Source organism: Rutidosis leptorrhynchoides, unplaced genomic scaffold, assembly GCF_046630445.1.
Source record: "Rutidosis leptorrhynchoides isolate AG116_Rl617_1_P2 unplaced genomic scaffold, CSIRO_AGI_Rlap_v1 contig249, whole genome shotgun sequence".
Taxonomy (NCBI): domain Eukaryota; kingdom Viridiplantae; phylum Streptophyta; class Magnoliopsida; order Asterales; family Asteraceae; genus Rutidosis; species Rutidosis leptorrhynchoides.
The window spans coordinates 51,180-77,764 of record NW_027266498.1 but is presented as its reverse complement, the minus strand read 5'-3'; the positions used below and the strand labels follow the sequence as shown (position 1 = coordinate 77,764).

The window sequence follows — 26,585 nt, the reverse complement described above, 5'->3', positions numbered from 1 at the left end:
ATCACTTGTGTATTGTGCTATAGTATACAGCTTCGTGAAATTTATGTGGACTTTTGGATTCTGTGGAAAGCATTGGTGAATGCTTTGCTTACTTGAATTACGATTAAGACTTTAGGAAGAACTAGCATATGCTAGTATTATTCTGGATTTTCATAATCACTGCAGTGCGTATCATTTGAGCTTAGGATTTGAAAAATTAGATTTTATGTTTTGACATAGGAAGGGGGGAGCATGGCGTCTGACGAAGATGTTAACATTTCAACTTTGAAGTCTCAGTTGAGTGAAACTCACGAAACATGGAAGCTCGAGATGGAACGAAGCCAATCTCAAGTGGACGTGATACAAACCATGCTAATGGAGGTGAAAGCCTGCATAGAGGGCTCAGAGGAAGATTCAAAGAAGGAGTTGGATGTTCTTTGGCAGAGAGTCAAAACTACTTCATCATTATTGACCTATTTGAAATCCAAGGCGAGAATCATGGCCGTTCCTCATTTAGCACAGACGTCCTGTGGCATCAAACGGTTAGATGGTGTTGGGCTTGTCGACAAAAATGGCACGCCGTTGTCTAGTTGGTCTAAGGCTATCGATCTCTCTTCGCTCGATATGACAGATGAAGAGACATTGATCGGAATTTGCGAGCAGCAAGGTTCGGTAGGCGAAGGCGATAGGGCTTATATCGATGAATTGTTGAAATCTGTGAAGGTGGTTGCAGATGTAATGGAAAATCTCGTCAAGAGGGTTTTATTGGCGGAATCCATAACTGAGCTTGAGAAAGAAAAGGTAGCTATCGGTCAGGAAGAACTGAAAAAGAAGGCGATTCAGATCGAGAGCATGTCTGTTAAGTTAGATGAGATGGAAAGATTTGCTTTGGGTACAAATAGTATCTTGAACGATATGAGGCAGAGGGTTGAAGACTTGGTAGAAGAAACATCTCGTCAGAGGCAGCGAGCTTCAGAAAATGAGCTGGAGCTTTCTCGTGTGAAGCAGGAATTCGAGTCTCTAAAATCTTATGTTAGTAGTCTAATCAGTGTGAGAGAGACTCTTCTTTCTTCCGAGAAGCAATTTCAAACCATCGAGAGGCTCTTTGAACGGTCAGTATATTTTCTGGCACTAAACTAAAAACCTTTCCTTGTAAATTGTCACTCCATCTGAATTTTAGAGGATTCAGGCATCCATCTTACACAACCAAGACTATAATCTAGCAAAAGCTCTTGATTTTTGTATTGGGGAAATGATAATGTAATCTTATTTTCAAGGCGCTGTTCTAATTGGTTCCCTTTTTTTTGTTCTGGCAGGCTAGTTGCAAAGACATCACAGTTGGAAGGCGAGAAAATGCAGAAAGAGAATGAAGTTCAGAAACTTATGGAAGAAAATGTGAGATTGACAGCACTTCTCGATAAGAAAGAGGCTCAACTTCTAGCCATGAACGAACAATGCAAGGTAATGGCTCTGAGTTTTTCAAATATCTAACAAATTGGCAATCGAAAGAGAATTGTGCTGAAAAGAGGATACTGCATCGAGCTGGATTATCGAGTTTCGAATCTTTCTTGGCAAAAGGGAATCTATGACCTTGTTTAGTCTCATTTTCTTATCCTGTTGTATAAACTGAAATCAGAGAGTGTAAGATTTACATGGAGGCTTGTTCTTAATGGTGAAATGCCAATTTAGTTGTATTATGGATCATATAGCCGGCTTCTGTGTTTTAACTTTCCTGTAAATGGATGGTAAGTTCAGTCGACTTGAAACATATAAAAAATCGATTTGATTCGACTGGAATTGGTTGGTCATACTCGTTTCAAGCCACATCAGATTGTTCAATTCTGATTGGGAAATAGGCTTCAAGACTAACATAGCCTGATCGGAATCCCCTCGGCCAGTCACGGACGTCCGATGGAATGACAGCCCGATGAGCCTCAATCGGCAAGTCTTAAACAACCTCGTACAGAATAGAAAACCTACTCTAAATCTCTAATACTAGGACTACTTTGGAATAAAAACCCACCCAAAAGTTTAACAACAGAAAACAGAATTAACATATTTCCAAATCACTAGCCATCATCAAGTAGTAATAAAATTCACATTAGTATCCTATCAACAAATTGAGTATTTAACTTTTTTCTCAACAAAATTACTAGTAGAAAACAAAAGTTTGCATATATTTTTCGATTTTTCTTAAAAAGTAAATATTTTTTTCTTTTTGACATGTTCTTAAAAATTATTTTTCCGAAAATTAGAAAAAATCAATAAAAAATTGTAAGCAAAATGGTGGATATTTCTGTTAAATTTTGTTTTTTCCTTCAAGCACGCGCCATTATTAGTTAAAGTATTAAACTTTGTTCGTAAAACCCTAAATCCCAAAAAAATTGGGGAAACAATTATAATCTGAGATTCTGAAAAACAAAATTGTTGCAAAATCACCTGAAAAGAACTCAAATTTCGCTGACCCACTAGTCAGAAGCCATTAACAACAATGCAAGCTCAAGGCGAGAACCAGCAAGACGATGCAATAAAACCACAGCGTATCAAAATCAGCAAAGCCACTGATGAAAAGGTCATTCTTTTAACTTTATAATCTTGATTTTGATCGAAAGTGTGTCTTTTCACTCATTTGAGAGCAAAAATGACAAGAATTTAGAAGTCCGGATCTGTTTTCCTTTATTGTTTTGGTTCGCCATTCATGGCTAACTTACGGGTTCGAGTCACGGAACAGCCTCGTTGCAATTGCTGGGGAAAAATGTGTACTACGATATCCTCCCCCGTACCCCAAAGCGGGAAGTCTTAGTGAATCGGGGTTTGCCCTTTATTCATGGCTTAGTTACGTGGTGATGCTGTTCTTGGCTTCTGATATAGAGAATATCGTTTAATTGTATAAGATGTTTGTGAGTGTTTGATTTTGGAATTGATATAAGGAAATTATGAAGTTTGCTAGCATGCTTAATTTGTGCTTTCTTTTCTCATTTAGGCTGGAGTGAAGAGACTTAAAGACGTGGAAATATCTGTTCCGATAGTTTATGGAACCATTGCATTTTACCTTGGCCGAAAAGCCAGCGAGTATGTGTTTTCCTCTCGGAAAGTAAAAGTTTAAACTTTCGCTATTGTTCATTTATGGAAGTTTTGGCTATATTAATAATATGGACTTTTGAACTGCTCCATCAATCAGGTCTATGTCTCATAAGTGGACTGTCTATGTACGTGGAGCAACAAATGAAGATCTCCGAGCTGTGATCAGTCGAGTCGTGTTCCAATTACATCCTAGCTTCAATAATCCGACGAGAGTTGTTGAATCGCCTCCCTTTGAAGTGTCAGAGACTGGTTGGGGTGAATTTGAGATTGCCATCACCCTGTTTTTCCGCAATGACGCTTGTGATAAGCAATTGGATCTGTGAGTGAGAATTTTTAGAAAGCATCCGTTGTGTACCCTCGAAATATGTGTTTTTTTAAACCATATTTAGTTTTAAAAAACACGCATTTCGAGGATGTCTTGCTCCAAACACAACGAAAACACTAAAATTCGATCTCTTTCTTGGTGCTTTAGCTTGTTTACTGATAAATTTTTGTTATTGCAGATACCACAACTTGAAATTGTATCCTGAGGATGAATCTGGTCCTCAATCAACAAAGAAACCTGTTGTAGTGGAAACTTATAACGAGGTCGTCTTTCCTGAGCCTTCTGAGGCTTTCTTTGCTCGTGTGCAGAATCATCCAGCTGTCGTCGTTCCCCGGCTGCCACATGGTTTTAACTTACCAACTCCAGGTAAAGTTTTTTCCTTTGTATACATATTTTTTTTGAAAAGTTGTATGGATTCGAGCTCACTTTTTGTACTTTTTCAGCAGTATCTGAAAATATGAATGAGAGGGAAAGAGGTGATACTAAAGATCATCCACACAGTCAATGGTTCATGAACTTCTCTGAGGCAGATGAGTTATTAAAACTTGCTGCAGCTCGTCAGCAGGTTAGAATATACTTTTGTATTGTCTCAGGAAGAATGGTTTTGTTAATTTTGTAATCTTCTTAAGTCATGATGGACAAATCTTGATTTTAATAAACCCTATGGGCAAATAATGTTTCATATATGTTTTGTATGACAGGTGCAAGTTCATATTGCTAAGCTAAAAAGACAACTAAGTGTGATGGATGGGCCACCTCAGCCAGGCTCTACTTATGATTGGACTTAATTCTAAATCTGGAATGTCATCTTCAAGTTTGATCCGTGAAGTGAACGACAAGTAACTCATGAATGTAAATAGAGTGCGACTGCTTAGTTCTATTTTAAGTATTTTCACTATCTCCGTTTATGTAAGTTCTTTTTAGATAGCTAGCTAGCGTCTTGTGAACTGGCCTGGAAACTCAGCCGGAGTGCAATCGGTCGTCAATGTATTCATCAGCATTCCGATTTGAATGTCAGTTTGTTTTAGAGGTCCTGTGAGAATATTTCAGGAACCTGTTGTATCTATTATCCACGTCATTATGGAGCCTCCACATCAGCTTAAAATGTGAAGGACTAAATTACACGAGATGTAGTTTTACACAACTCGTACTTACCTATATTTTAAATTTTCTAGCATGAACCATAGTTATACAAGTCGTAGATAATTATAGTAGTTTATAAACTCAACTTACAACTCGTAGTTTATTTATTTTTACAGCTCGTAGTGAACTTGACAACTTGTTTTACTTTTACAGCTCGTCGTCAACTTAACAACTCGTTGCGGTAGATTATATATATATTTATCTAAGTTTTTACTGTTAAATTAACTTTTTTAGTTCTATTTTAGTGGTTTTTGTTTTCTTTTCCGTTTAGTGTTCTGTGAACTGGCCTGGAAACTTAGCCGGAGCGCAATCAGCCTACTCTGTATTTTTCGCCATTCCGGTTTGAATGTCAGTTTGTATGAGATGTACTTTGAGAGTCTTTAGAGAAACTGAATTGTAATGGTATGTGTTCTGTAAATCATTCTTGCAAAGCAATTCCTGATATGAATATTCTCTCTTGCTATACTACTACAGTATTTTTACCCTCTGGAGATTACTTATGGATTAAATTGATTCGATCTCATAATTTAGGGACCAATTAAAATATAAAGTAGGGCAGAATTCGGGAGGACAATATATTTTGTCGAGAATTTGGGCCGTATGCAGATTTCGGGAGGACAATCAATATTGGGCCGTGTCGAGAATTTTTACCAAATTCTAAATTCTGCTCTACTTTCATTTTTAACAGTTCGATCCCTAAACTTTACGATCCAATCAAAGTAATCCATAAATAACATAAACTTGTTCGTGATTAATTTGTGATGTGTTTTCAGAACCACTAATGACAGGTTATCCCCCTCTGAATTCCAAACTTTTTCAATTTTCAATTTAGTCACTATTATTAATTTTTTTGGAAATAATTTAATCACTATTATCAGATATAATCTCAAGAAATTAAATTCTCTTACATTTAGTTCTGATCTTCAAAAAAAAATATTATATCATGTCTCACCCTCCCTTAATTAGTAGAATTTCTGACTCCATAGAGCGCTATATATATATGTGAGTAATGCTTGACGTAGAGACTTAATATAGATACTCGTCATATGATTTATTTAATTTTAATATAAAAAATAATTAAAATATTAGATTTAGAAACAGAGCGTGACTCAATGCTTAAGACGTTTCCTTCTTCGGAAATCATGGGTTCGATTCCTGGTGGAGCGGACTTTGGGTGGATAGATTATTGTATTAGGTATATAAAAAAAAATTAGATTTAGTGACATGTCACCATATTATTAGTCGCTATATTAATTTTTATGTTAAATCTCTATCAAAATCATTTTTCATAATATATACGTACGAAATAACGAATTAAGTCATTATTCGTCCTTGATCCATGTCACGTCCTTTTGTAAATTAGATTTTCAGGTTGAGAGTAGGTGAAATAAATAATGTGTGGCTTAGGTATAACAAAAACCCTAAAATTAGTTCAAGTATATAGTTGGTGTTGATATACATGTACTCGATATTAGTTTAGGTTTAAGATGTTGATACAAGAATTATGAAATAATTAATGCTACGAGGAACGTGAATAAAAAACAAGATTGACAGGTCTCGTGAAGATCTTTATCAATCTTAGAACATGGAATTAATATATATAGATAGATATTAATTAGTGGCTCTAAAATAATTTCGTGTGTGGAAAGAATAAATGTTTTTGCATTGCTTCTCTCCTACAATCTTCATCCTTGTAAACATTGTTTGTTGAAATTGGGCAAGATCACATGGATAGTTTCCTCAAAAGGGTACTTATGCTGCTTCCGAGTGGTGTTGTACAAGATCAGTAGATATGGACTAAAAATGACAAATGCATTTATATTGTGAAGGAAGGTTATCCTTTTGCTGTTGAAATTGTTCGACGCTTGGCGCATACGGATCCTGCTCGTGTTTCTGAATTCTCAAATTGGGAGAAGGTATGGAAGCTTAACATTTCTCCTAAAATTAAGTTCTTTATTTGGAGGCTTTGCAATGGCTTGTTAGCAGTTAAAGATAATTTGCGTAGAAAGACAATTGATATTTATCCATTGTGTGCTGTTTGTGCTGATCACGAGGAGACGATTTTACATGTATTTCGAGATTGTTGTTGGTCGAGGGAGTTCTGGTTGTTGTTGAAATTAGATAGAATACGGCAAAATGCGTGTACTAGTTCTTTCCAGTGGCTGAATTGGGTGTTTACTCAGCTATCAGTCGAAGAGTTGCGGATTTTTTCACTTGCGGCATGGTGGATTTGGTTGAATCGTAACAAATGCTCCTTTGAGGGAGTTTGTCAAACTGTTAGTAGTGCGGGTATTGGTTTTCAGCGTTGGGTTGTCATGCAGGATGGGTTGTTGGCAAGTTTAGCTAGTCGACAGGTCAAGCCGAATACTGTATCGGAAGTTGCTTGGAAGTTGCCGCCTTCTGGTAGGCTGAAACTGAATTTTGATGCATCTTTTGTTCAACATAGCACTCTTAACAGGTTTGGCTGTGTTTTAAGGAACGATCATGGTGATGTTATTGTTGCGGCAGCTGGTTTGCTTCCTAGCACGGAGTCGGCTCTTAGTGCAGAGATTCTTACTGCTAAGAGGGCAGTCCAGTTTGCTTCGCAGTTGGGTATAGATCATATTGAAGTTGAGGGAGACTGCTTAACTCTTATCAAGGAGCTTAATTCGGATGTTCCTAGCTTTGCGAGTAGCGGACTAATCATTGAAGAGTTCAAGAATTTGGCTAGTAGTTATTTTACTTCATGTTCTTTTAAGTTTATTGGTAGAAATGGCAATAAGGTGGCTCATGCTCTTGCACAGCTGCCCGTTAGTTCTTATTTTTCATCTTTTGATTCTAGTAATCTGCCAAATTCTGTACTCTCTGTAGTCCAATTGGACAGATTGATGCTTTAATAAAACTAGTCCGTTGAAATTCAAAAAAAAAAAAAAAAGGGTACTTATGGTAATAGTCCCTGTGTTTTAGCAAAAATCTGAAATCGGTCCTTATCTTAAAATGATGAGAACAACTGTTACTTTGAAATTTAGGTAAAGTCTAAACATTATAATACTCTTCCCTTACTTTGTCCTTCTCGTGTGTACATAACATAAACAAATTCTTATTTGCACATTATATAACAATGTCGATATTTATACCTATATCAAAATTCGACACTCATTTGATCTATATAAAATAAAATATCAATTTTATTATTTCTCCTCAAGAGCTCACGATTCCCCTTTATATATATGATGTAGTAATGTAATTAAATTTTTTGTGGGTCCTAAAAATTATATGTGCGGAATTTTGATATATATGTTTTATGTTTAGATGGTGACGTGGTGTAGCGTGCACAAGAACTTCTCCGTACGATAATAACATGAGTTCATTATTTGTTTCCTCCATTCTTTGTGGTGGATATAATGAAAGGTTAGCCGTATTTCAAGTGAATAATTTTAATTATCGCCATACATTAATTCATATTATATATATGTATATATGTTCCCATTCAACGGCATTGATGTGAGCTTGTCGACGAAAGGGCTTTAACAAGAGGATACATAAAAACCCTAGACAAAGGTACGTGCGGGACAAAAATTCGGTTTAATTTGTGGTCCCAAATTAATTTACCAGAAAATTTGTTCCTTTGAGGTGTCCCTAAAGATTAATAGACTCTATACATATATGAATAGATGAAAGAAGAAAAAAGAAGTGTGGATGATCAATTAGTTTTATAAAACTAGGGGTTCATTTGTCTACTTCTTTTAGTACGTCCAACTCCAACTCCAAGCACATGTCATATAGGTCAAATTAAACTCAATGAAAGCAAACATAAATGGTAGAATTTCATTTGATCAAGGTTATGATAAAGGTGGTATGTATACTATACAAAGAATTTAAATGTGCTTGAGTGTAATGTGTTTGTACGTACCATCAATAAATTCTCATTCCATATACGATGCGTTGATATAAAAAAAGACAAATCTTGATGTATTAAGACTTTCCGTTTTAAGAGTTATGAAAAAATATGTTAATAATACAAAATAAAAATATATTTGATGCAGTCGATATTAATTTTTGCTCCTAACGTTTAAACATCGGTAAAAACGAGACACGTAGACACCTCAAAATCAAAAGTTAAATCAAGATTCACCTTCGAGTTCTTATAATTATATAAAACTATACTCTTTGTAATAATAATGTGATGTTGATATTTTTGTTAGGTGTTGAGTCATTAGCTCTTCATCATAAATATGTATCCATTTTTTCCCCATTAGAAATTCTTTATATTGGACAATAATTAAAGATTAAAACCTTTTGTATACAATGGCTTGATCAATGCTAATTAAGCTACAATTAAAGCACCACAAATTTTTATGCTCCCACACAATTATGCCTCACTCAGATGGAGACTACTTAAAAAAAGATAGGAAAATGTATACATGATTTGGGAAACATCAATTAATAAATACATATAACAAAAGGAGGGACCTTTGTTTTGTCCTAAGAGCATCCAACATTTGTAGGGTATGATCCTCAATGGTTGTAGGGTAGGAAACTTGCATTGCAAGCACTTGTTTAGGAATTGTAGGCAACAAAATAAAAACACATGCTTACATAATATTGGTCAATACAATTTCTATAATCTCCATAATTCTCCCTCTCTTGCTCACATTTATACACTCTCTTCCTCTATAAATACCTCTTAATCTCTTCTTTATTTCCCATCACTACACTTTCAAATATCAAAAAGATTTTAGAGAAGAACCTCTAAAAAATTAATCGTCTTAAACAGAAAAAAAAATGGCGATAAGGAAATCGATCAACTTAACACAATCAGCAGCTCTCAAGCAAATCCTGAAGAGATGCTCGAGTTTCGGGAAGACGAAGAATAGTTCAGATTCTAGTGGGAGGTTGCCGGATGATGTCCCAAAAGGGCACTTTGCAATATACATAGGAGATAATAGGAGAAGGTTTATTGTCCCAATCTCATGGTTAGGTCATCCTGAGTTTCAATATTTACTTCATAGAGCTGAGGAAGAGTTTGGATTCAACCATGATATGGGTCTTACAATACCTTGTGAAGAAGATGTTTTCCTCTCCTTAACAGCTATGATCAGATGAAAATGGACAATATTATTACTAACATTTTTTAATTAGTGATTAGTGTTTTTTTTTTTAATATTAATGTAGCTATTGGTTGTGTCCATGTCCATCATGGAGCTAGCTTGATGTTTTTCCTTGAGTAGCATGTAACAGTGCACTTAAAGATGTATTTGGAGGATCATGAATTTCAAATGATGTTCCTTTTTATAATGTTTACCCGTCAGCTTTCCGACGAACGTAAGCTACGTACACATCCCATTACGGACCAAAATTGATCGGAACAGTCTAAATAAAGCATGCATTTGCTGTCTTATAATGTTTTTCTTTTTAATAAATGGTCTGATAATCAATATGCTTTTATTTGGTTCGTGAAATATAAATAATCTCAGAAGTAGAAACAACATCGGATATAAGATTAGAGAAACACTTAGCAACAAATATTATCGACAAAAATCGATCACCACATCTTCAATATACGCGAATAGTTTTGTGATGAAGATATCGATCAATAGTTTTCAAATCCGTCAAACAGACTTGACGAGGAATTACAATAATACTATTCACATAAAAACGGTTACCAGTAACTTGTCTAGACACTACTACATGAATTTTCAAGCATTTTACTCCGTATTCTGAGAGACTGGCATTTCTTGGGGAGAGAGCAAAGATTTTAATTGCTTACTGAGAAAATTAATGGTTTCTTGACATTCTGCAAGCTTCTCCGCTGTTGCCACTATCTCCTTCTCCTACCATGGGAAAGGATGGATAGAAAAGTTTAAATCCAGAACGAAAGCTAAAAATGAACCACCATGTCTATAAACAAGAATATCCAACCGATTCGATTTGTTGGGATATTGGTCGTACCTGTTGGGATTTTATGTCTGAACCTCCGGCTGATGAAGCAGAACATGTTGAGCAGTTGACATTCCTGGAAAAAACAAATGGGCCATTAAATATTAGTTAAGTTAACAGATTGTACACTTAACACTTAACAGTGCAATGAGAACTACCACATAAAAAGTACTTTTTAAAGCATGAGCTAGGGAATGCATATTAGTTATTACTAACCTTAGCAATCTCTCTTGAAGATCCTTGCAGCGAGCCAAAGCATCTCGATGATTGTTTCTTTCTTCCATCAAGTCATTCTCTAACATTGTTTTCTTCTCTTGTAGAAGGTTTACCTCAGATTCTAACTCCTGAGCTCGCCTGTCGAGCAACTTGTAAGACTCTGTCATACATTTGAGCTGAGTGTCTACCAAACTGCATTTCTTTTCAGATGATTCTAATTGAGGTTTCAATTCTCCGAGACACTGCTCCATTTCCTGCAACTCCAACTTAGCGTTACAAAGATCTTGTGCACATTTGGCTAGTTCGTCCACCAACTTGTTTCTCTCTAACTTCAGTTGTCTCAACTCGTCTAATACGCACTTACAAGGTGAACCATCAGGGCTATTGTTGTTGTCTATGAAATTCTCGGGATGAGGAGTCTGACAATGTCCAATAGAAGAAAGACTTGATGCATCCTCCTGGAATACCTGATTCTCTAGTAGGGTGACCTTGTCGACATAATCACAAGCACTGGCATCTCCATTCAGGACATGGAAGTTTACACCGTTAAATTTGCCAAAAACATGGGAAAGTTTGATAACAAATGCAACCAAAATTTCTTTGTTTTGGATCGAACTGTTAAAGATGGTGGAGAATTCATCCAGGTCTTTAACTAACCCAGAGCTATCTTGAACTCGGATCGCTTCTCGACCAATTAAACGTACAAAGTCATGAATCTGTGAAACTGCAGCAGCCAAATATTGTTCTGTTCTCTCACCATCATTTTCAAAAAGACCTTCATTTGAGTTAGCTTCCTCAGAAAGATGGCCTACTGAATGCTGAGTCAGGGAACTTTGTACTTCTTTCATGGCACATTTGAGTTCCCCCAAAACCTGATCCATACCGATATCTTTAGTTGGGGATTTAAGTACCATTGAAAGTGCTGACTGAAGCTTCAACAATGCCAGATTCGTTGTCTCAGGCTTGCTGTCTGATGTAGAGGATTTTACAATTGGAGATTCCAACTTTTGTGGTGAATTCACCTTAATAGCTTCACCTGACGCTTTATCGTCGTCTTCGAAGCTTCTAGCATGATCCGATGTAACAGAAACGGAAACATCTCTACCAGAACTAGGTAAAGAAGCTAGTCTTTCCATCTCAAGAAAGTCTTCCATAAAATCCAACTTATTTGCTTTCTCAGACTTATTAGAATTATCGAGACTCTTGTACTTGCTTAGTTGAGAGGAATTGGACATGGTTGGCGTCCACGATTCCGTACTTCCTTCTTCGGAAAGGGAGGTGCAACTACGTCGGCTCAAGGAAACTTCAGACAAGGACCCAAAATTCAACTTTGGGGAGCTCTGTTGATTAAGGGCTTGCATCTGACCTTCCAGGCTTTTGAGCTTGCCTACTGTCTTTGCAAACATGTTTCTAGACTCCTGCAATTCACAGTTACGACTAGCCAAAGCTTCTTTAAGAGTCTTCGTTTCTTCCTCCATTGCCAACAACCGTGTTGTAAGAAACTCAATCTCTTTGTGGGGCTGCTGCAATTCTTCAGTCGAGATCTTTGGTGATGATGGAGACAGATTTTTAGCTTTACTCCTCTGAATACGAGATTCAGAGCCTTCTCGGCCAAAGTTTTCGACTTCTAGCTTCATCTGAGCTACTGCAGCAGGCCCTGGCAGCTTCTTTCGAACAAGGCCACGTAGTCTTTGGCACTCTGCTTCTAGTTTTGCAATATTCTTAACATCTTCTAAATGTTGCTTGTTTGCAACTTCTGCTGATCTCATAATCATGTTCTTTTCTTCATTCCGGATGTCAAATTCCTTCGAGACAACATGCAGCTCATACTTGAGAGATTTTATCTCTTGTTCACATGATTGTATGTTTGCTTTTAAATATTCATTTTCAGATTGGCATTTTGAGTTTTCTTCATTCATCTTCACTATTACATCCGATCTCTCTTCCAGTGACTTCAAAAGCAAACCATTTTCACCAGCTACTTGACGAAATTTTAGCTCAACTTCCTCTACTTTTGCTTCAAGCTTTGTCTTTGCCATTGTCGCTTCCTGTAACTTGATTTCGCTTTCCTCCTTCAAATTCCTTATCTGCCTCATGCACTCTTTGAGTGCACCATCCAAATGAGAAGTTTTATCCTCGGCCGTAAGCTTCAAAAGTGTAACAGATTCTAGTTGCCATTTCAAAGCAAGAGCTTCTTCATCAGCTTTCTCCCATCCTAAAAAGCACAACATGAAATAGAATCTTAGAGCAATGAACAATATAAATCTCTTTTTCCAAAGCATATACATGTTAAGACTATAAACTTTCTAAAACATATAAGAGAACAAAAGGTTTTTCTGCTTCGCATATCGTGGATTCTCTTTCACAGATTTTTATTATCGTTAAAGCAAGTAAGATACTAAGAGAAGATGATACCTGAAACAGCATCTTCAGCAACTTTGGCGTGCTGCTTTATTAGGATGTCCTTGTTGTTTATCTCCAATTCAGCTGAAACTAACTTTTCCTTCAAACATTTTACTTCATCCTTTGAAACTTTATACTTTTCCTTTAAATCCCTAACTTCATCCTCCGAAACTTGATATTTTTCCATTAGATCACTAACTTCATCCTCTGACAATTCAAGTTTTTCCTTTAGATCATTCACTTCATCCTCTGCAAATGTATACTTTTCCTTTAAATCCCTAACTTCATCCTCTGAGAATTCAAGTTTTTCTTTTAGATTGTTGATTTCATCCTCCGAAACTTTAACTTGATTCTTCAATGCTTTAACTTGATCGTCAAGACCAGTCAAATGAGTATATGTATCCATTGTAACTTGAACATAGTTAACCTTTTTGTAGCTTTCCTGGACAAAAAAGTGAGAATAAAGTTTTCACACAAGTAAACCATGGTGATACAAATTACTCCAATCATCAAAGTTTCAGTAAAGTGATCGAACCTGATCTCCCAGAGATGCTAGCGATGAGAGAGTAGTGCCACTGTCACTGCCACCAGAAGAATCCGATGCAACAGCCAACTTTTCGGTTATGTTCTTATCAGATGATTTTTTCTTCCAAGGCCAACCACGACGCTCCATCTTTAGTTAGTTGTTGTATAGCCTGAAAGCGAAATAAGAAACATACTTAACTTTACTCAGGGAATACAAAAAAGATTGCTATAATGGCGGCATCAAATCGTCAACTTGAAGAGTTCATTGACATAACAAAACTAAAACATCACCAAACAAACAAGGGTGCATTGGTTCAAATTACTACATTCGTTAGGACTTTCACTCAGGGAACACAAAATGGATTGCTATAATGGCAACATCAAATCGTCAACTTGAAGAGTTCATTGCATAACAAAACTACAACATCTCCCAACAAACAAGGGTGCATTGGTTCAAATTATTGCATTCGTTAGGACTTTCCCCAGCACGAAAACTAGATAATTGCCAGCGTTTGACGATATGAAAAAGCAAAATCAAATCATAATGAAACTTTTTGCATTAACAATGGCAAAAGTCAAGAGTAAAATTTCATCATTTCCCCTTTATTTACTGAGCATTAATGCCTGAAATGAACTACAAATAGTTACAAAACGGTATCGTTTCAAAACCACACAGAACCAGAAAGAGGGAAACTTTATAGGGCTTGAAAAATGAGATACCTCTAGTGAAAACAAAACGCCGTCGTATAGCTCGGAAACTTACTAAAATTGACTCTACCAAGAAAAAAAATCCCATCTATTTTCTTCCCAAACAAACAGAAACTCCAGAAATAGAAAGAACTTGATAATCAAAATGAAAACGATGTCGTTTTCGGGAGGAAAGCTACGAAACGTCGACGTATCGTAGCTAAACTTCATTGACTCCGATTCAATCGCTCGAAAAATGAGATACCTCTACTGAAAACAAAACGGCGCCGTGTTCAGGGTAGCTCGGAACTTACTAAAATTGACTCTACAAAGAAAAAATCCCATCTTTTTTCTACCCAAACAAACATAAAATCCAGAAATAGAAAGAACTTGAAAATCAAAATGAAAACGATGTAGTTTTCGGCCGGAAAACTTCATCGATTCCGATTCAATACATGGAAATATGGAATGAAATATAGATAGAGGAAAGTAATATACCTGAAGAAAATGGGATTTGCGAATTTGACACCAATGTAAGTTGGTGAAGCTAATTTAATGGAGTTTTTTTTCCTTTCTTTCTGTGTTTGAGCTTTGAAATTTGAACTTTGTGTTTTTGGGAGGGAGTGAGAAGGGGACTGATGAAGGAGAGAGAGAGAGAGAAAGGAGAGAGAGGAGCGTTTGGTTGGGGGTTTTAAAAATAAGCTTATTGGATAGAGTAACTTTTTTCTAATAATAAACGCTCCATAATACTGACAAACAAAAACCTACTTTCTACTTTTTCAGTATCTCTGATTCTTCATGTAGGGCCAACCAAACATGGCTTTACTATGTTTATTTCCTTTGTCACTAGACGTGGTCACGGGACCGTTCGAAATTGGAACCGAATCGAATCGAACCTGTCAATGTGGTTTCGGTTTTAGAACCGCATCAAAACCAAAATTTTTACAATTGATTTATCTTGTGATTTTTATTTTCTTAAAAATTATATAGAATCGAACATGAATCGTCTAGAATCAAACCGAAATGGACCGAGAACATAACGGTCTATTGTAAAATCTGATTTATAGTTCTATAAATTTAAGAGCCGTGAATAATCGAAATGGTCAAACATGGTTTTACTCTCTTTATTTCCTTGTCACTAGATATGGTTACGGTCTGTTTCGAAATTGGAACTGAACCCCAGTAAAATCGAACAGAATCGATCAATGTGGTTTTGTTTCAGAACAGAATTAAAATCAAATTTTATGCTGTCATTCAAGTTCTTATTATTTTTTAAAAAAATGTATGGAACCGAATAAGAATCGAATTGAATCCGTCTAAAACCAAACCGAAATCGTGTACTTTAGAAAAATTTAACTTTCGGCTCAGTTTCTAAAATTAACGAACCATAATAGTCGATTTCGAATCGTGAACCGTCGGCTTACCGATACCGGACCTTGGCCGTGTCTATCTTACTAAAATTTGGGCTACTAACAGTAAACTTTTGGCCCTTTCACGATAAAGTCATAGGCCCATATTCAAACAAACAAAGGCCCACAGAAGCCTCCGACCCGCGAAAATTCTTCTTCTAAACGACGTCGTAACACTATAGACAGACCTATTTAAATATTCAGAAGCCCTCATCATTTTGCTCTTCTAAACCCTAGAAATCAAACAAGGTCGCCGTCATTTTATCAGCAGCCGAAATCCAGAGATGGGTCGTGTGATCAGAGCCCAACGTAAGGGTGCTGGTTCAGTCTTCAAATCCCACACCCACCACCGTAAAGGACCGGCGAGATTCCGTTCACTCGACTTCGGCGAGAGAAACGGTTACCTGAAAGGAGTTATCACGGAGGTGATCCACGATCCTGGCCGTGGTGCTCCGTTAGCACGAGTCAGTTTCCGTCATCCGTTCCGTTATAAGAAGCAGAAGGAAATTGTTCATCGCAGCTGAAGGAATGTATACTGGCCAATTCGTGTATTGTGGGAAAAAGCTAATTTGATGGTTGGCAATGTGTTGCCTCTTAGATCTATTCCTGAAGGAGCCGTTGTTTGTAATGTCGAGCATCATGTTGGTGATCGTGAGTGTTAGCTAGAGCTTCTGGTGATTACGCTGTTGTTATCAGTCATAATCCTGATAATGATACCACTAGGTTCAACCCTAATTCCCCTTTTTTATATTTTGCGAAATTCGATGAATTTGTTTGAATTGGTATGCATTTTGAAACCCTGTTTTCAATTTTCTGAAATAATTTAAGTTAGGCGAAGTAATTTGTATAGTTGTGTTGCTGTTTAGATGGGTTGAAGTATGAATGCTCGAGTATGATATAGTTCATAGTTAGATTATCAGGTCATCTACTGTTTTGAATAAGCAGTATTTAGATATTTGATTGATAGGTTTTTGTTGTAACGAGTATTCATTTGTTCGGAAAGATTTTTGTGATTGAATGATTGGTTTAAATGTTTGATATATGACAATTTTATAACTTCTCTTTGTGTGAATTTGAATTTTAATCAAATTTTGAATATGCATTGTCGAAAAATTGTCAAAAATCGAGTTACGACATGCATGTTGGCCATTGTTTGAATTACTTTGTTATTTTTATCTTTGGGTTTTTGCTATTTACTGGTTTTTCCTTTACATGATCAATTTTTGTATGTTAGCATTTGTTGAAATTGCTGTCTTTGTATCTCTATGCTTTAAAGTTTCATTTTTTGTATCCATGGTATTACTGGGTATTGATTTTTTCATCTTTGTTGAATTTGTTTTTTCCTTTCCAGAATCAAGCTTCCATCTGGTTCCAAGAAGATTGTCCCAAGTGCTGTCGTGCTATGATAGGACAAGTTGCGGAGGCGGAAGAACAGAGAAACCAATGCTCAAGGCCGGTAACGCATACCACAAATTCAGAGTGAAGAGGAATTGCTGGCCTAAGGTTCGTGGTGTTGCTATGAATCCAGTTGAGCATCCCCATGGTGGAGGTAACCATCAACACATTGGTCATGCTAGTACAGTCAGACGTGACGCTCCACTGGTCAAAAGGTTGGTCTTATCGCCGCCAGGAGAACTGGTCGTCTTCGAGGACAAGCCGCCGCAACTGCTGCCAAGGAAAAGGCTTAAGAAGAAGATAGATTTGCTTCCAAAATTTTATGTCATTCCAGAGTTTCTATTCTTATAGGTTTTTGTTTTTTACCAGACTCGTGGGTTTTTGCCTTTTTGGTAGTGGAGATTTACTTTTTTACCATGGTTGCTTCCTAATTTATCGATTCTCAAGTTGGATTTTTTATTCTTCTTTCAGATAATCAACTTTTAGTTGCACAAGCAATTATTTAACTTATATACTCGATCTTAGTTCCGTTTTTATCAAAAATAAGTCAATTTAGTCCCATTGTCCTTTATGAGTATGGCCTAATTAGACATCTTGTCCCAATTTTTTTTCCCTCGATTCGATCGTCACGTAAGTAATGGACTAACGAGCTCAAATCTTGAGGACGGTTCGTCTGGTTTATAATCGGCTCGAACTTGAACAAGATTTTAAATATTGTTTATAAACAAGCTGAAGGCTTACAAAGATTTGCGAACAAAATTTTAAAGATCGTTTCGTTTTCATAGATATTGTGAGAAGATTTGTATTTATCCTTTTAGGGCTCGTTTATAAACGAACTCGTCGCTCACTGTTGGTTTGCCATTAAGTATGTTGTTTTCCGATAATTCGTCTCTTATCTTAACGTTTACATTCCGTAAAATTGGTGCAAGAGTTGCCTAAGTACCAAATTGCATATTTAGTCCTTCACGTTTAATCTTTGACTAAATTATCCCTCATTGTATTAGATTCGATCTGAACAGTGACCAAAACACATTTATCTAAACGGACCTTCTTTTCTGGTAATTAACCGACCCGAATTTATTCTTCTCCTAGCTCTCTCTCTTCATCTCTCTGAGACCAAAACGCAATGGCGTTCTCAGAGAGAAATCTCTCTCTAATCCTAATCCTAATAACAATATTACTATCGTCGTCCGGTAACACAGTGTGCTGTATCCGATTACCGGATCGAATCCCTCACACCGTTAGGGATCCACCGTCCGATCAGCAGCTGAACACGGCGGTCTTTGCTCTCGGAAGCTTCTGGAGAGCTGAAGCAATTTTCGGCTGTCTTGACGGCGTTGTACGGACTTCCGTCGGGTATTCAGGCGGATCCAAAGCTAATCCTGAATACAGAAGCTTAGGCCATCACGCTGAATCCGTCAAGGTACATTTAAATTTCGTTTTGTTGTAGGATTCTGATGATGATTGCTTTTGTGATTTTATGTCTGCAATAAGAAACTTGTCAAAATTTAGCAGATTATGTTGTTGTAACTGGGTTTGATTTGTTTGAGCTGCTACTAGGAATAGAAAGTTAATTGAACTATTCAGTCAAAAGGTTGATCATTTGATTCGAAAACATCTATCGGAGTATCTTGTGTGTATTTCAAGCTATGAGAAAGCCTTGCTGACTGTTCTTCATGTATGGTTTATGTTAATTTGAACTTTATGAACGCTGTATATTGATTCGATTCTTAAAATTTGTCCAGCTTTAGTAGTTTGGTAGTCAAAAGAACAAGTTTTCTCATTTTAGTTGTGAGATCAGAAAACACTTCATGATTTGGTTTATGGTGCTTTTTGTAGGTTGAATATGATCCTAGGTTCATCAGTTTCAGGCAACTCTTAGATGTATTTTGGTCTAGTCACGATGCTAGACAAGTATTTGGGCAAGGTCCAGATGTTGGTAACCAGTATAGGTATTTCAATCACCATAAATAGTGTTCTGATATTTATACTTCATCGCAAAAGTTCTTTCTAACTGTTAGATTTTGGGACCAGGTCTATTATTTTTACTAACGGAGTGGAAGAGTCTCGTCTAGCTACTTCCAGCAAAGAAAGTGAACAAGCCAGGTCAAGGAGTAGTGTCGTGACTACCCAAATCCAACAACTCGGCACATTTTACCCTGCTGAGCCTGAACATCAGGTTTACTTCTATTTCTCTGTATAATCTATTTCAGTAGATGTCTTCAAATGTGTGGATTACTCCTGGAAAAGTAGCTTCTGTTCTCTACTGTTCAGTTTGTCTTAAAAAAAGTATTTTTACGATTTGATCTGTTGTGAAGTGACTTTTAAGTTTTTGTAAGAAAAAACTATCTTGGAAGAGTTCTCTTATTGGCAAATATATGCTTTAATTCTATACATTGAACTGCTAGAACATGATTTACTCTATCTGTAATTTGAGAAACCGAATCTGCTTTCGACGATAGCCTTTGAAGTTTGATCTCTTATTGCCAAAAACAACATCCTCTGTTCTCTACAGTCCAGTTTGTCTTTAAAAAATAATAGCATATGGGCTTACTAAGCCCAATCCAATTCACCAATTCATGTCTCAGTTGTCGTATTAATCTATTCCTATCTATATTAGGATTTGTGTTAGATATAATCTATTCCTATCTGTATTAGGATTTGTGTTAGATATAATCTTTAACTAGTTAGGTACTATAATTGTATTATATAAAGAGGTATCTCGCTATTGAATAAAATCATCATTCTAGCTTAACACTCAATTCTATCAAAAAAGAAGTATTTTTACAATTGATCTGTTGTGAAGTGACTTTTAAGTTCTTATACGAAAAATACTATCTTGGAATCATGCTCTCCACACAAACTTGGCAACATTGAACTGCTAGAACAGAACCGTAAGATTCTGATTTCTCTAACAAAAGACTTATTAATCGTCTCTTGATATTCTTTAATATTTGTAGAAATTTGAGCTGAAGCAGAATCCATTCCTTCTCCAGTTAATGGGAAACTTGCCTCAAGAAGAGCTCGAAAGGTCAACTCTAGCGGCAAAGCTAAATAGTTACGCAGCAGAACTATGCCCTTCATGGCACCAAAAGCAGATTGATTCTAAAATAAACGATATTATGAAAAAGGGCTGGCCTGTCCTCAGAGAATTCTAGTGGCACTAATCTTTACATTTCTAAAACTAATGTTGATAAATTAATTTCTTGCATATCAATTTATGAGCCATAGATACCCTTTATGCATGATTATGATTAATTTTTGTGAATGAATGAGTGAATAGCTGAGTGGTTTTGTCGAAATAACTTGAATATTACTTGAATCTTAACCTTTATATGTAACGGTGAGGTATACATGGCCATGGTCCGATTTCGAATTAGAACTTTTGGTTCAGGATTCTTAAATTTATGGAATTGTATCGGAATCATAAATTTTTCCAAATAGTGGATCCGGATTCAATTTCATATAGTTTTTAAAAAATAAATAGCACCGTAAAATTTTCGATTCGGTTCTGGTGCCATGCCATGTCTACTCTTAGGTAGTGGAGTTTGCAAAGTCGAATCACATTGACCGGTCAAGGTCAGAATAGGCCCTTATTCGGACTGAATGTGACGTTAGGGTGTTTCGAGGCCGAATATGTAAAAGTTGAGGGGCAAATTCATAAATCGAAACTGGGCCTAACCAATCATGTCAATTTATGAAACATGATTACAGAGTACAAAAATAGAACTGACCACACCAACTACAATCTCATTGAACAATATAAAAAACAACCATATATATAGGGGATAATACCTTCATAAACCACTGTATCGAGGTCCGAAAAAAACGTTTCGAAGCTTCTTATGTCGAACAAAAATGGGTTTAGAAGGATGTCCTTTTTTTCCTTATGTGGCAAGTTAAAACCTGAGCACTACTTTACTCAACAAGTATATCAGCCAAAAAGTCATCAAATGACACCGAAGTCGCGTCGTTGGCGGCGGCTTGGTCATAGACGTAGTTGTCGTCGTCGTCATCATCTTTCATCAACATGGACTCGATCTCTTCAATGAATGAAGGAACAGTGTCCAATTCGTCGGCGCATGTAGGGGGTTCCGGCATCTCCGACGATTCCATCTGAACTCCAGAGGGCGACGTCATCGGGGATTGTAGATCTACGAACAAATCGTTCCAGTTCTCATCTTCCATACCAAAACGTAGCTGATTTTTGGAGACGATTGAAATTTTTACAAAAAAGAAAAGAAAAACCTATTTAATTAAATCACTTCATTTGTAGAGAAGAATTTAGATGTTCATAATTAGGTGGTGGCGTTGACAACATGCTGAGGGGAAGAAGAAGAAGTTTAGGTCGAGACTTACCAGATCTGATTTGGAGAAAAAGAAGATGGGAAAGTGATTCGGTTTGAATTGGTATCTAGTCTAGATTCATTTTGATTTTGGTTCAATTAAATGATATGGATCATTATACGGTAAACTAATCTGATGTGGAGTAAATTAGTACACATGTTAGGTTTTAACTTGCCACATAAACTACACATAAGCAAACAAACATGTAAAACGGATACAGTCCCTTCAAACCAAATTTTTTCGACACAGGGAGCTCCGAAGCGAGTTTTTCGACACAGGGACCTCCAGAGACTTAGAAAGGCATTATCCCTATATATAAACAAGTGGAAACCAGTAAGGAAGAGTTTCTAGACATAAACAAAAATCACATCTTCAAAATCAGCAAAGATCGAGTCCGATCGGAAGAGAAAGAACCCATCTCCGATCTCCACCTCCTCCTCACAACCGCCGCCGCCGCCGCCTTCAGATCGATCTAAGAAACAGTTGTCCTCGTCGTCGAAAGACAGTAAACGAATCAAAAAGATGTCTTCATCTTCGTCTTCTTCTTCTTCTACTGTTAGGGCTTCTCATATACTAATCAAACATCAAGGGTCTCGTAGAAAGGCGTCGTGGAAAGATCCAGAAGGTCAAGTAATCTCAAACACTACTAGAGACGCCGCCGTCTCTCGGCTATTAGCTATCCGCGAAGACATCGTCTCCGGCAAGGCTAAGTTCGAGGATGTTGCAACTACCGTCTCTGATTGTAGCTCTGCAAAACGCGGCGGCGATCTAGGTTAGTTAGTCGCTAATTTTGATTTTTGCGGGTTTTTTTGTTGGCATCTTATACTGAGATTCGAAATTAGGATTTTTGTTATTTAACCAAGTTTATGGTGTCGATAAGCTACTGTAGTTTGTATTTTTACTGTAATAATTCAATGTTGTAGCTTAGGATTCGCTAGTGGTAGTTGAAATTGTGACGATTTTGTAGACAACCTGACATTGATGTGCTTTTGGACAGCAGATGATTGTTTCAGTAATGAATTTAGTTAATATGGTAGAATGGATTGCTCCTTTGGTTTGAATTTGTAGTTGTAATTCGGTTGCATGTGTGAAGATTCTTGTACATTTTGGTGCGGCATTTGTTCGTAGTAATTCGATTTTCCATATTATTCAGTGGATCGAGCTTCAGCTCGGTCCCTGAATTTTATGTTGACGATTATTCAAACACTGTTCGAAACATCTCATTTTTTTTTCCTTAGTGGATTTCAGTTCATGTTGATTAATTCTGTGTAGTTAGTTAGTGAAGTTCATTAGTGTTCCACATAGTATTCGAGGAATGGAATGTGTACAGAGTAATTCAATACCAGTGTTTATGTAATTTTTTCTAGAGCTTTTTGTCTGATCGCCAAATGAAGACTTGCTGTCTGTTCTTAGTTGACATGGGGAAAGTAAAAACGGAAAAGTATGGTAGTAATATGAATCAAATGAAACTCTAGTAGTTTGCCTTGTGGAATGTGTTCAGAGTAATTCCAGCTTCCATTTACAATACGCTAGCATCTCAAGTCAAGAGTATTGTGGTCTATTTTAGTGTATTATTATATCCTATTAATGGGAAGTTGGCGTCGACCAAAGTGGAGAAATGCGAAATTTGCAGGAGTAATGAGCTATTATGTCTATTTCTCTTTTGTTATATGTGGCAAACACTTTATGGGATTTGTAATTTCAGTAAAATCAACTGTTTTTTCTAAATCAACACGCATTTTAACTTTTTATATATCGTGCAGGGAAATTTGGCCGAGGCCAGATGCAGAAGCCATTTGAAGATGCAACGTTTTCTCTCAAGGTTGGTGAAATAAGCCAGATCGTCGAGACTGATAGTGGTGCTCATATCATCAAGAGGACAGCTTAGCTTGATTCCTTGTTCAACAAGCAAGCTTGGTTGCTGCTTTTCGTGATTGAATTTTGCTTCTCTTTCGAGAAATCAGACAACTTGACATTTATTATGCTCTTACAAACTATTCTCATTCTTGTTGTATGAGAGACCTTAAGATGTTATTTATCGTTGCACTGAATTGTGTTTGGGATGATTGAATGAAATCCTTTGATCTTAATTTTTGAATCATGTCTAACATATGAATTAGGTTGGGTTTTTCCGACGATTACTATCGCAAACTGTTTATTACTACATCCTAAAATACTCATTAACTTTTACAAAATTGACAAATATTTTGGTAGCGAGGTCAACAAGTTACAACCTAACCCGTAGATCCCAATCTGACCTGATCTGGTTGAAATCCGACCGGGATTATGCAATTAAAAGTACGATAATCAGAACTGGCCCTTACATGGCTCGAGCAAATTGGATTGGAAACTGTGCCTAACCAATCATGTCAATTTATGAGCTATGATTGCGGAGTACAAAGAATGGAATTGACCACACAGAATCATGTCAGGAGGGAAAAAAAATAAAAGAACCATAATATATATAAACAACCGGAAACCAGAGATTTATACCGGCAATGATCGTAAACAACTCATTGTTTTCATGAAGTCATCGGCCAAATGATTTGCGGTTTTTTTTTGCCTGATGAATTCGATGACTTCATAGAAAAGTGATCAGTTAAAAAATCAGGCTACAGATCGTAAACGAATCAAAAGATGTCTTCACATTCTTCTTCTTCAACGGTTAGGGCTTCTCACATACTAATCAAGCATCAGGGTTCTCGTAGAAAGGCGTCGTGGAAAGATTCAGAAGGTCAAGTCATCTCGAATATTAGCAGAGACTCCGCCATTAATCACCTCCTAAGGATCCGTCAATACATGTTCTCCAGAGAGGCTAAGTTTGAGTATGTTGCTGCTACCTTCTCTGATTGTAGCTGCGCCATGTTCGGCGGCGATCTCGGTTAGTTAGCAGCTAATAATTCTATGCCGTAGCTTAGTATTTGCAAGTGACAGTTGAAATTTTGAGGATTTTATAGACAAAACTGATTTCGATGTTCTGTTTGATAGCCGTTGATTGTTTCAGTAATGGATTTAGTACATTAATATAGTAGACTGGATTGATCCCTTGCTTTGAATTTGTAGTTTGAAGTTGTAACTAATTCGGTTGCAAGTGTAAAGATTCGTGTACATTTTGGTGCGGCATTTGTTCGTAGTACTTCGATTTTCCATTTTCTTTAGTGGATCGAGATTACGTCTAGCTTCATTTTAGTCCCTGAATTTTAGGTTTGAATTATTATTCAAACACTGTTCTAAACATCTAATTACTGCATTTCGGTTCATGCTGATCAACTCTATTTAGTTATTCAACTTAATGAGTGTTCCATATCGTCTCTAATAGCTATTGTAAAAAAGAAAAGCATGGTAGGAATATGAATCAAATGAAACTCTAGTAGTTTGCCTTGAGGAATGTGTTCTGAGAATTCCAGCTTCTTGTTTATATTGCGTTAGCATCTCGAAAGTATGCTCTGTTTTAATATATTAAATCCTATCAAAGGGAAGTTGGCCTCGACCAAAGGGGAGAAATGCGACTTTTGCAGAATGAATCCGATGTCTATTTCTCTTATTTTTATATGTGATGGATGATATATGTGATTTCTAATTTCAGTATATTATTTTACTAAACCAACACTCATTTTCATTTTTTATATATCGTGCAGGGTATTTTGGCCGAGGATAGACGCAGCAGCCATTTGAAGATGTGGCATTTGCTCTCAAGGTTGGTGAAATAAGCCAGATTGTGGAGACTGATATTGGTTTTCATATCATCAAAAGGACAGCTTGACTCCTTGTTCAACAAGCAAGCTTGATTGCTGCTTTTCGTGATTGTTCTCTTTCGAGAAATCGGACAACATGACATCATAATGCTCTTACAAACTATTCTCATTCTCGTTGTATGAGAGACCTTAACGTGTTATCTATTGTTGCACTGAAAATTGTGTTTGGGATGATTGAATGGAATGGAACTATTGTTTTCCAGGAAATTACTGTTGCCGCTTTACCTGGTTTTCAATTTTTAGTTGAAATCATTTGATCTTAATTCTTGAATCGTATCAATATATGAATTAGGTTGAGCTAATTAATTATAGAGAAAAAGGTATGAGTAACCAATACTTCTATTCGATAGTTAGGATAAATTTTAGTCCTATAACTATTTTTATACTAGGAGCAAATCCTATGACCGTATATAGATTTTTTGTCCATGAATTATAGATACTATCTATTTAGATAATACCACAAAACTCTCAGAATTCACTCCTAAACTAGTCCAAATTATAAGGAAGTTACATGGACAATATGGCAAAGAAAAGAAGGATATATGTAAAAATATATAGTTCATTCTCTCTATTCGACGAAGAAAAAGCTACTGTCCCAAGTTATGCAGCGATAGAATTAGAAATCTCTAATGAAAATTATCCGCCTAGAGAAGATAAATTCTATCAAGAACTAATTAATGTCGAGGAACTAAATGGAAGATATATAGCAGGAATGCTAAGAGAAACCTCAAGAATAGGCGGAAATAGTCATTGCTTCATCAACTACAGGTCAGAGAATATAATTATCTACTCAAAATTCAGCAAAAAAATAACTGATGAAGGAATAATAGTCATACAAAACTTTGAAGAACCATTCAATAATTTCTCTGGACCACCAGAGAAATTGTCGCAAAAGACAAGAGAAGTAATATGCATGCTTTTCAAAAGCAATGAAGACAAAAATTCAACAGGAACTGTAAGCACAATAATGGAGGAAGATGAAGATAAGAAATCAGCCACCGCCACTAAAGAGAATCCAATGCCATCCACTAGCTAAAGCAAGATATAGACATCCTCGTCTTCTTGCAATAAGTGTGTGTATAACGTACGCCCTGATGTAAATTTCTAAGGGCACCAATAATGTAATAAATAATGTAATATATAAGGGTATTAAGTGGAATATAGTCTACTTATTATGTGTATAAATATGTACCATTTGGTTCACTTAGAACTCTCCTTTGTTTAAGACAAAGCAACGTTTTGATTTCCCGTTTATAGAAAGTCTGTTTTACTTATCAAATATTCAAAAATCAGTTAAAAATATTATAATTTAACATCAAGCAATCCAACATCAAGCAAATCTAGCATTAAGGAATCAAGAGATCACCAGCAAAACATTCACAAATCAGACATATTCAA

At 36.4% G+C, this 26,585-nt stretch overlaps 7 protein-coding genes and 1 pseudogene across 8 annotated transcripts; 7 read left to right on the top strand and 1 right to left on the bottom strand.

Annotated features, from left to right (window-relative positions):
* Positions 1 to 231: 231 nt before the first annotated feature.
* LOC139882260 (uncharacterized) lies at positions 232 to 1,470 on the top strand. 2 transcript variants are annotated; one of them, XM_071866618.1, is made up of 3 exons: positions 232 to 483; positions 580 to 1,091; positions 1,296 to 1,470. In XM_071866618.1, exons 1-3 carry the CDS (start codon positions 232 to 234, stop codon positions 1,468 to 1,470), a joined length of 939 nt encoding a protein of 312 aa, XP_071722719.1. The 2 variants fall into 2 exon arrangements, with proteins under 2 accessions (XP_071722719.1, XP_071722718.1); XM_071866617.1 differs by having other exon boundaries at positions 232 to 1,091.
* A 1,000-nt stretch (positions 1,471 to 2,470) lies between these two features.
* Positions 2,471 to 4,176, top strand: LOC139882269 (transcription initiation factor TFIID subunit 14b-like). The gene is made up of 6 exons (XM_071866627.1): positions 2,471 to 2,551; positions 2,975 to 3,051; positions 3,161 to 3,382; positions 3,567 to 3,754; positions 3,832 to 3,953; positions 4,090 to 4,176. The coding sequence occupies exons 1-6, from the start codon at positions 2,471 to 2,473 to the stop codon at positions 4,174 to 4,176; spliced, it is 777 nt and encodes a 258-aa protein (XP_071722728.1).
* Positions 4,177 to 9,295: 5,119 nt separating this feature from the next.
* Positions 9,296 to 9,616, top strand: LOC139882261 (protein SMALL AUXIN UP-REGULATED RNA 16-like). Its single transcript, XM_071866619.1, has one exon. It carries the CDS (start codon positions 9,296 to 9,298, stop codon positions 9,614 to 9,616), a length of 321 nt encoding a protein of 106 aa, XP_071722720.1.
* Positions 9,617 to 10,218: 602 nt separating this feature from the next.
* Positions 10,219 to 13,742, bottom strand: LOC139882268 (filament-like plant protein 6). The gene is made up of 5 exons (XM_071866626.1): positions 13,605 to 13,742; positions 13,082 to 13,511; positions 10,667 to 12,881; positions 10,463 to 10,526; positions 10,219 to 10,344 (listed from the first exon to the last, which is right to left on the bottom strand). Exons 1-5 carry the CDS (start codon positions 13,740 to 13,742, stop codon positions 10,219 to 10,221), a joined length of 2,973 nt encoding a protein of 990 aa, XP_071722727.1.
* Positions 13,743 to 15,974: 2,232 nt separating this feature from the next.
* LOC139882263 (large ribosomal subunit protein uL2z-like) lies at positions 15,975 to 17,378 on the top strand. Its single transcript, XM_071866620.1, is given in 8 exon segments — positions 15,975 to 16,196; positions 16,198 to 16,252; positions 16,255 to 16,341; positions 16,344 to 16,413; positions 17,042 to 17,079; positions 17,082 to 17,105; positions 17,108 to 17,287; positions 17,290 to 17,378. Coding segments are annotated over 8 exon segments (765 nt in total).
* Positions 17,379 to 18,211: 833 nt separating this feature from the next.
* Positions 18,212 to 20,243, top strand: LOC139882267 (peptide methionine sulfoxide reductase A5-like). The gene is made up of 4 exons (XM_071866625.1): positions 18,212 to 18,508; positions 18,925 to 19,037; positions 19,120 to 19,264; positions 20,046 to 20,243. The coding sequence occupies exons 1-4, from the start codon at positions 18,212 to 18,214 to the stop codon at positions 20,241 to 20,243; spliced, it is 753 nt and encodes a 250-aa protein (XP_071722726.1).
* Positions 20,244 to 21,954: 1,711 nt separating this feature from the next.
* Positions 21,955 to 23,320, top strand: LOC139882264 (peptidyl-prolyl cis-trans isomerase Pin1-like). Its single transcript, XM_071866621.1, has 2 exons — positions 21,955 to 22,204; positions 23,196 to 23,320. The coding sequence occupies exons 1-2, from the start codon at positions 21,955 to 21,957 to the stop codon at positions 23,318 to 23,320; spliced, it is 375 nt and encodes a 124-aa protein (XP_071722722.1).
* A 749-nt stretch (positions 23,321 to 24,069) lies between these two features.
* On the top strand, positions 24,070 to 25,195 carry LOC139882270 (peptidyl-prolyl cis-trans isomerase Pin1-like; annotated as a pseudogene).
* The last annotated feature ends 1,390 nt before the right edge of the window (positions 25,196 to 26,585 follow it).

Excerpts from the sequence above, each read along its gene's own strand:
- LOC139882268 (XM_071866626.1), bottom strand. The coding sequence starts at position 13,742 with ATGGAGCGTCGTGGTTGGCCTTGGAAGAAAAAATCATCTGATAAGAAC. Across the intron at positions 12,882-13,081 it reads TGCTGAAGATGCTGTTTCAG|GATGGGAGAAAGCTGATGAA; the intron begins GTATCATCTTCT and ends TGTGCTTTTTAG. Across the intron at positions 10,345-10,462 it reads CAGACATAAAATCCCAACAG|GAGAAGGAGATAGTGGCAAC; the intron begins GTACGACCAATA and ends TTCCCATGGTAG.
- LOC139882267 (XM_071866625.1), top strand. The coding sequence starts at position 18,212 with ATGGCGTTCTCAGAGAGAAATCTCTCTCTAATCCTAATCCTAATAACA. Across the intron at positions 18,509-18,924 it reads ATCACGCTGAATCCGTCAAG|GTTGAATATGATCCTAGGTT; the intron begins GTACATTTAAAT and ends TGCTTTTTGTAG. Across the intron at positions 19,265-20,045 it reads CTGCTGAGCCTGAACATCAG|AAATTTGAGCTGAAGCAGAA; the intron begins GTTTACTTCTAT and ends TAATATTTGTAG.
- LOC139882264 (XM_071866621.1), top strand. The coding sequence starts at position 21,955 with ATGTCTTCATCTTCGTCTTCTTCTTCTTCTACTGTTAGGGCTTCTCAT. Across the intron at positions 22,205-23,195 it reads AAAACGCGGCGGCGATCTAG|GGAAATTTGGCCGAGGCCAG; the intron begins GTTAGTTAGTCG and ends TATATCGTGCAG.
- LOC139882269 (XM_071866627.1), top strand. The coding sequence starts at position 2,471 with ATGCAAGCTCAAGGCGAGAACCAGCAAGACGATGCAATAAAACCACAG. Across the intron at positions 2,552-2,974 it reads GCAAAGCCACTGATGAAAAG|AGACTTAAAGACGTGGAAAT; the intron begins GTCATTCTTTTA and ends GCTGGAGTGAAG. Across the intron at positions 3,052-3,160 it reads CTTGGCCGAAAAGCCAGCGA|GTCTATGTCTCATAAGTGGA; the intron begins GTATGTGTTTTC and ends TCCATCAATCAG.
- LOC139882260 (XM_071866617.1), top strand. The coding sequence starts at position 232 with ATGGCGTCTGACGAAGATGTTAACATTTCAACTTTGAAGTCTCAGTTG. Across the intron at positions 1,092-1,295 it reads ATCGAGAGGCTCTTTGAACG|GCTAGTTGCAAAGACATCAC; the intron begins GTCAGTATATTT and ends TTGTTCTGGCAG.
- LOC139882261 (XM_071866619.1), top strand. The coding sequence starts at position 9,296 with ATGGCGATAAGGAAATCGATCAACTTAACACAATCAGCAGCTCTCAAG.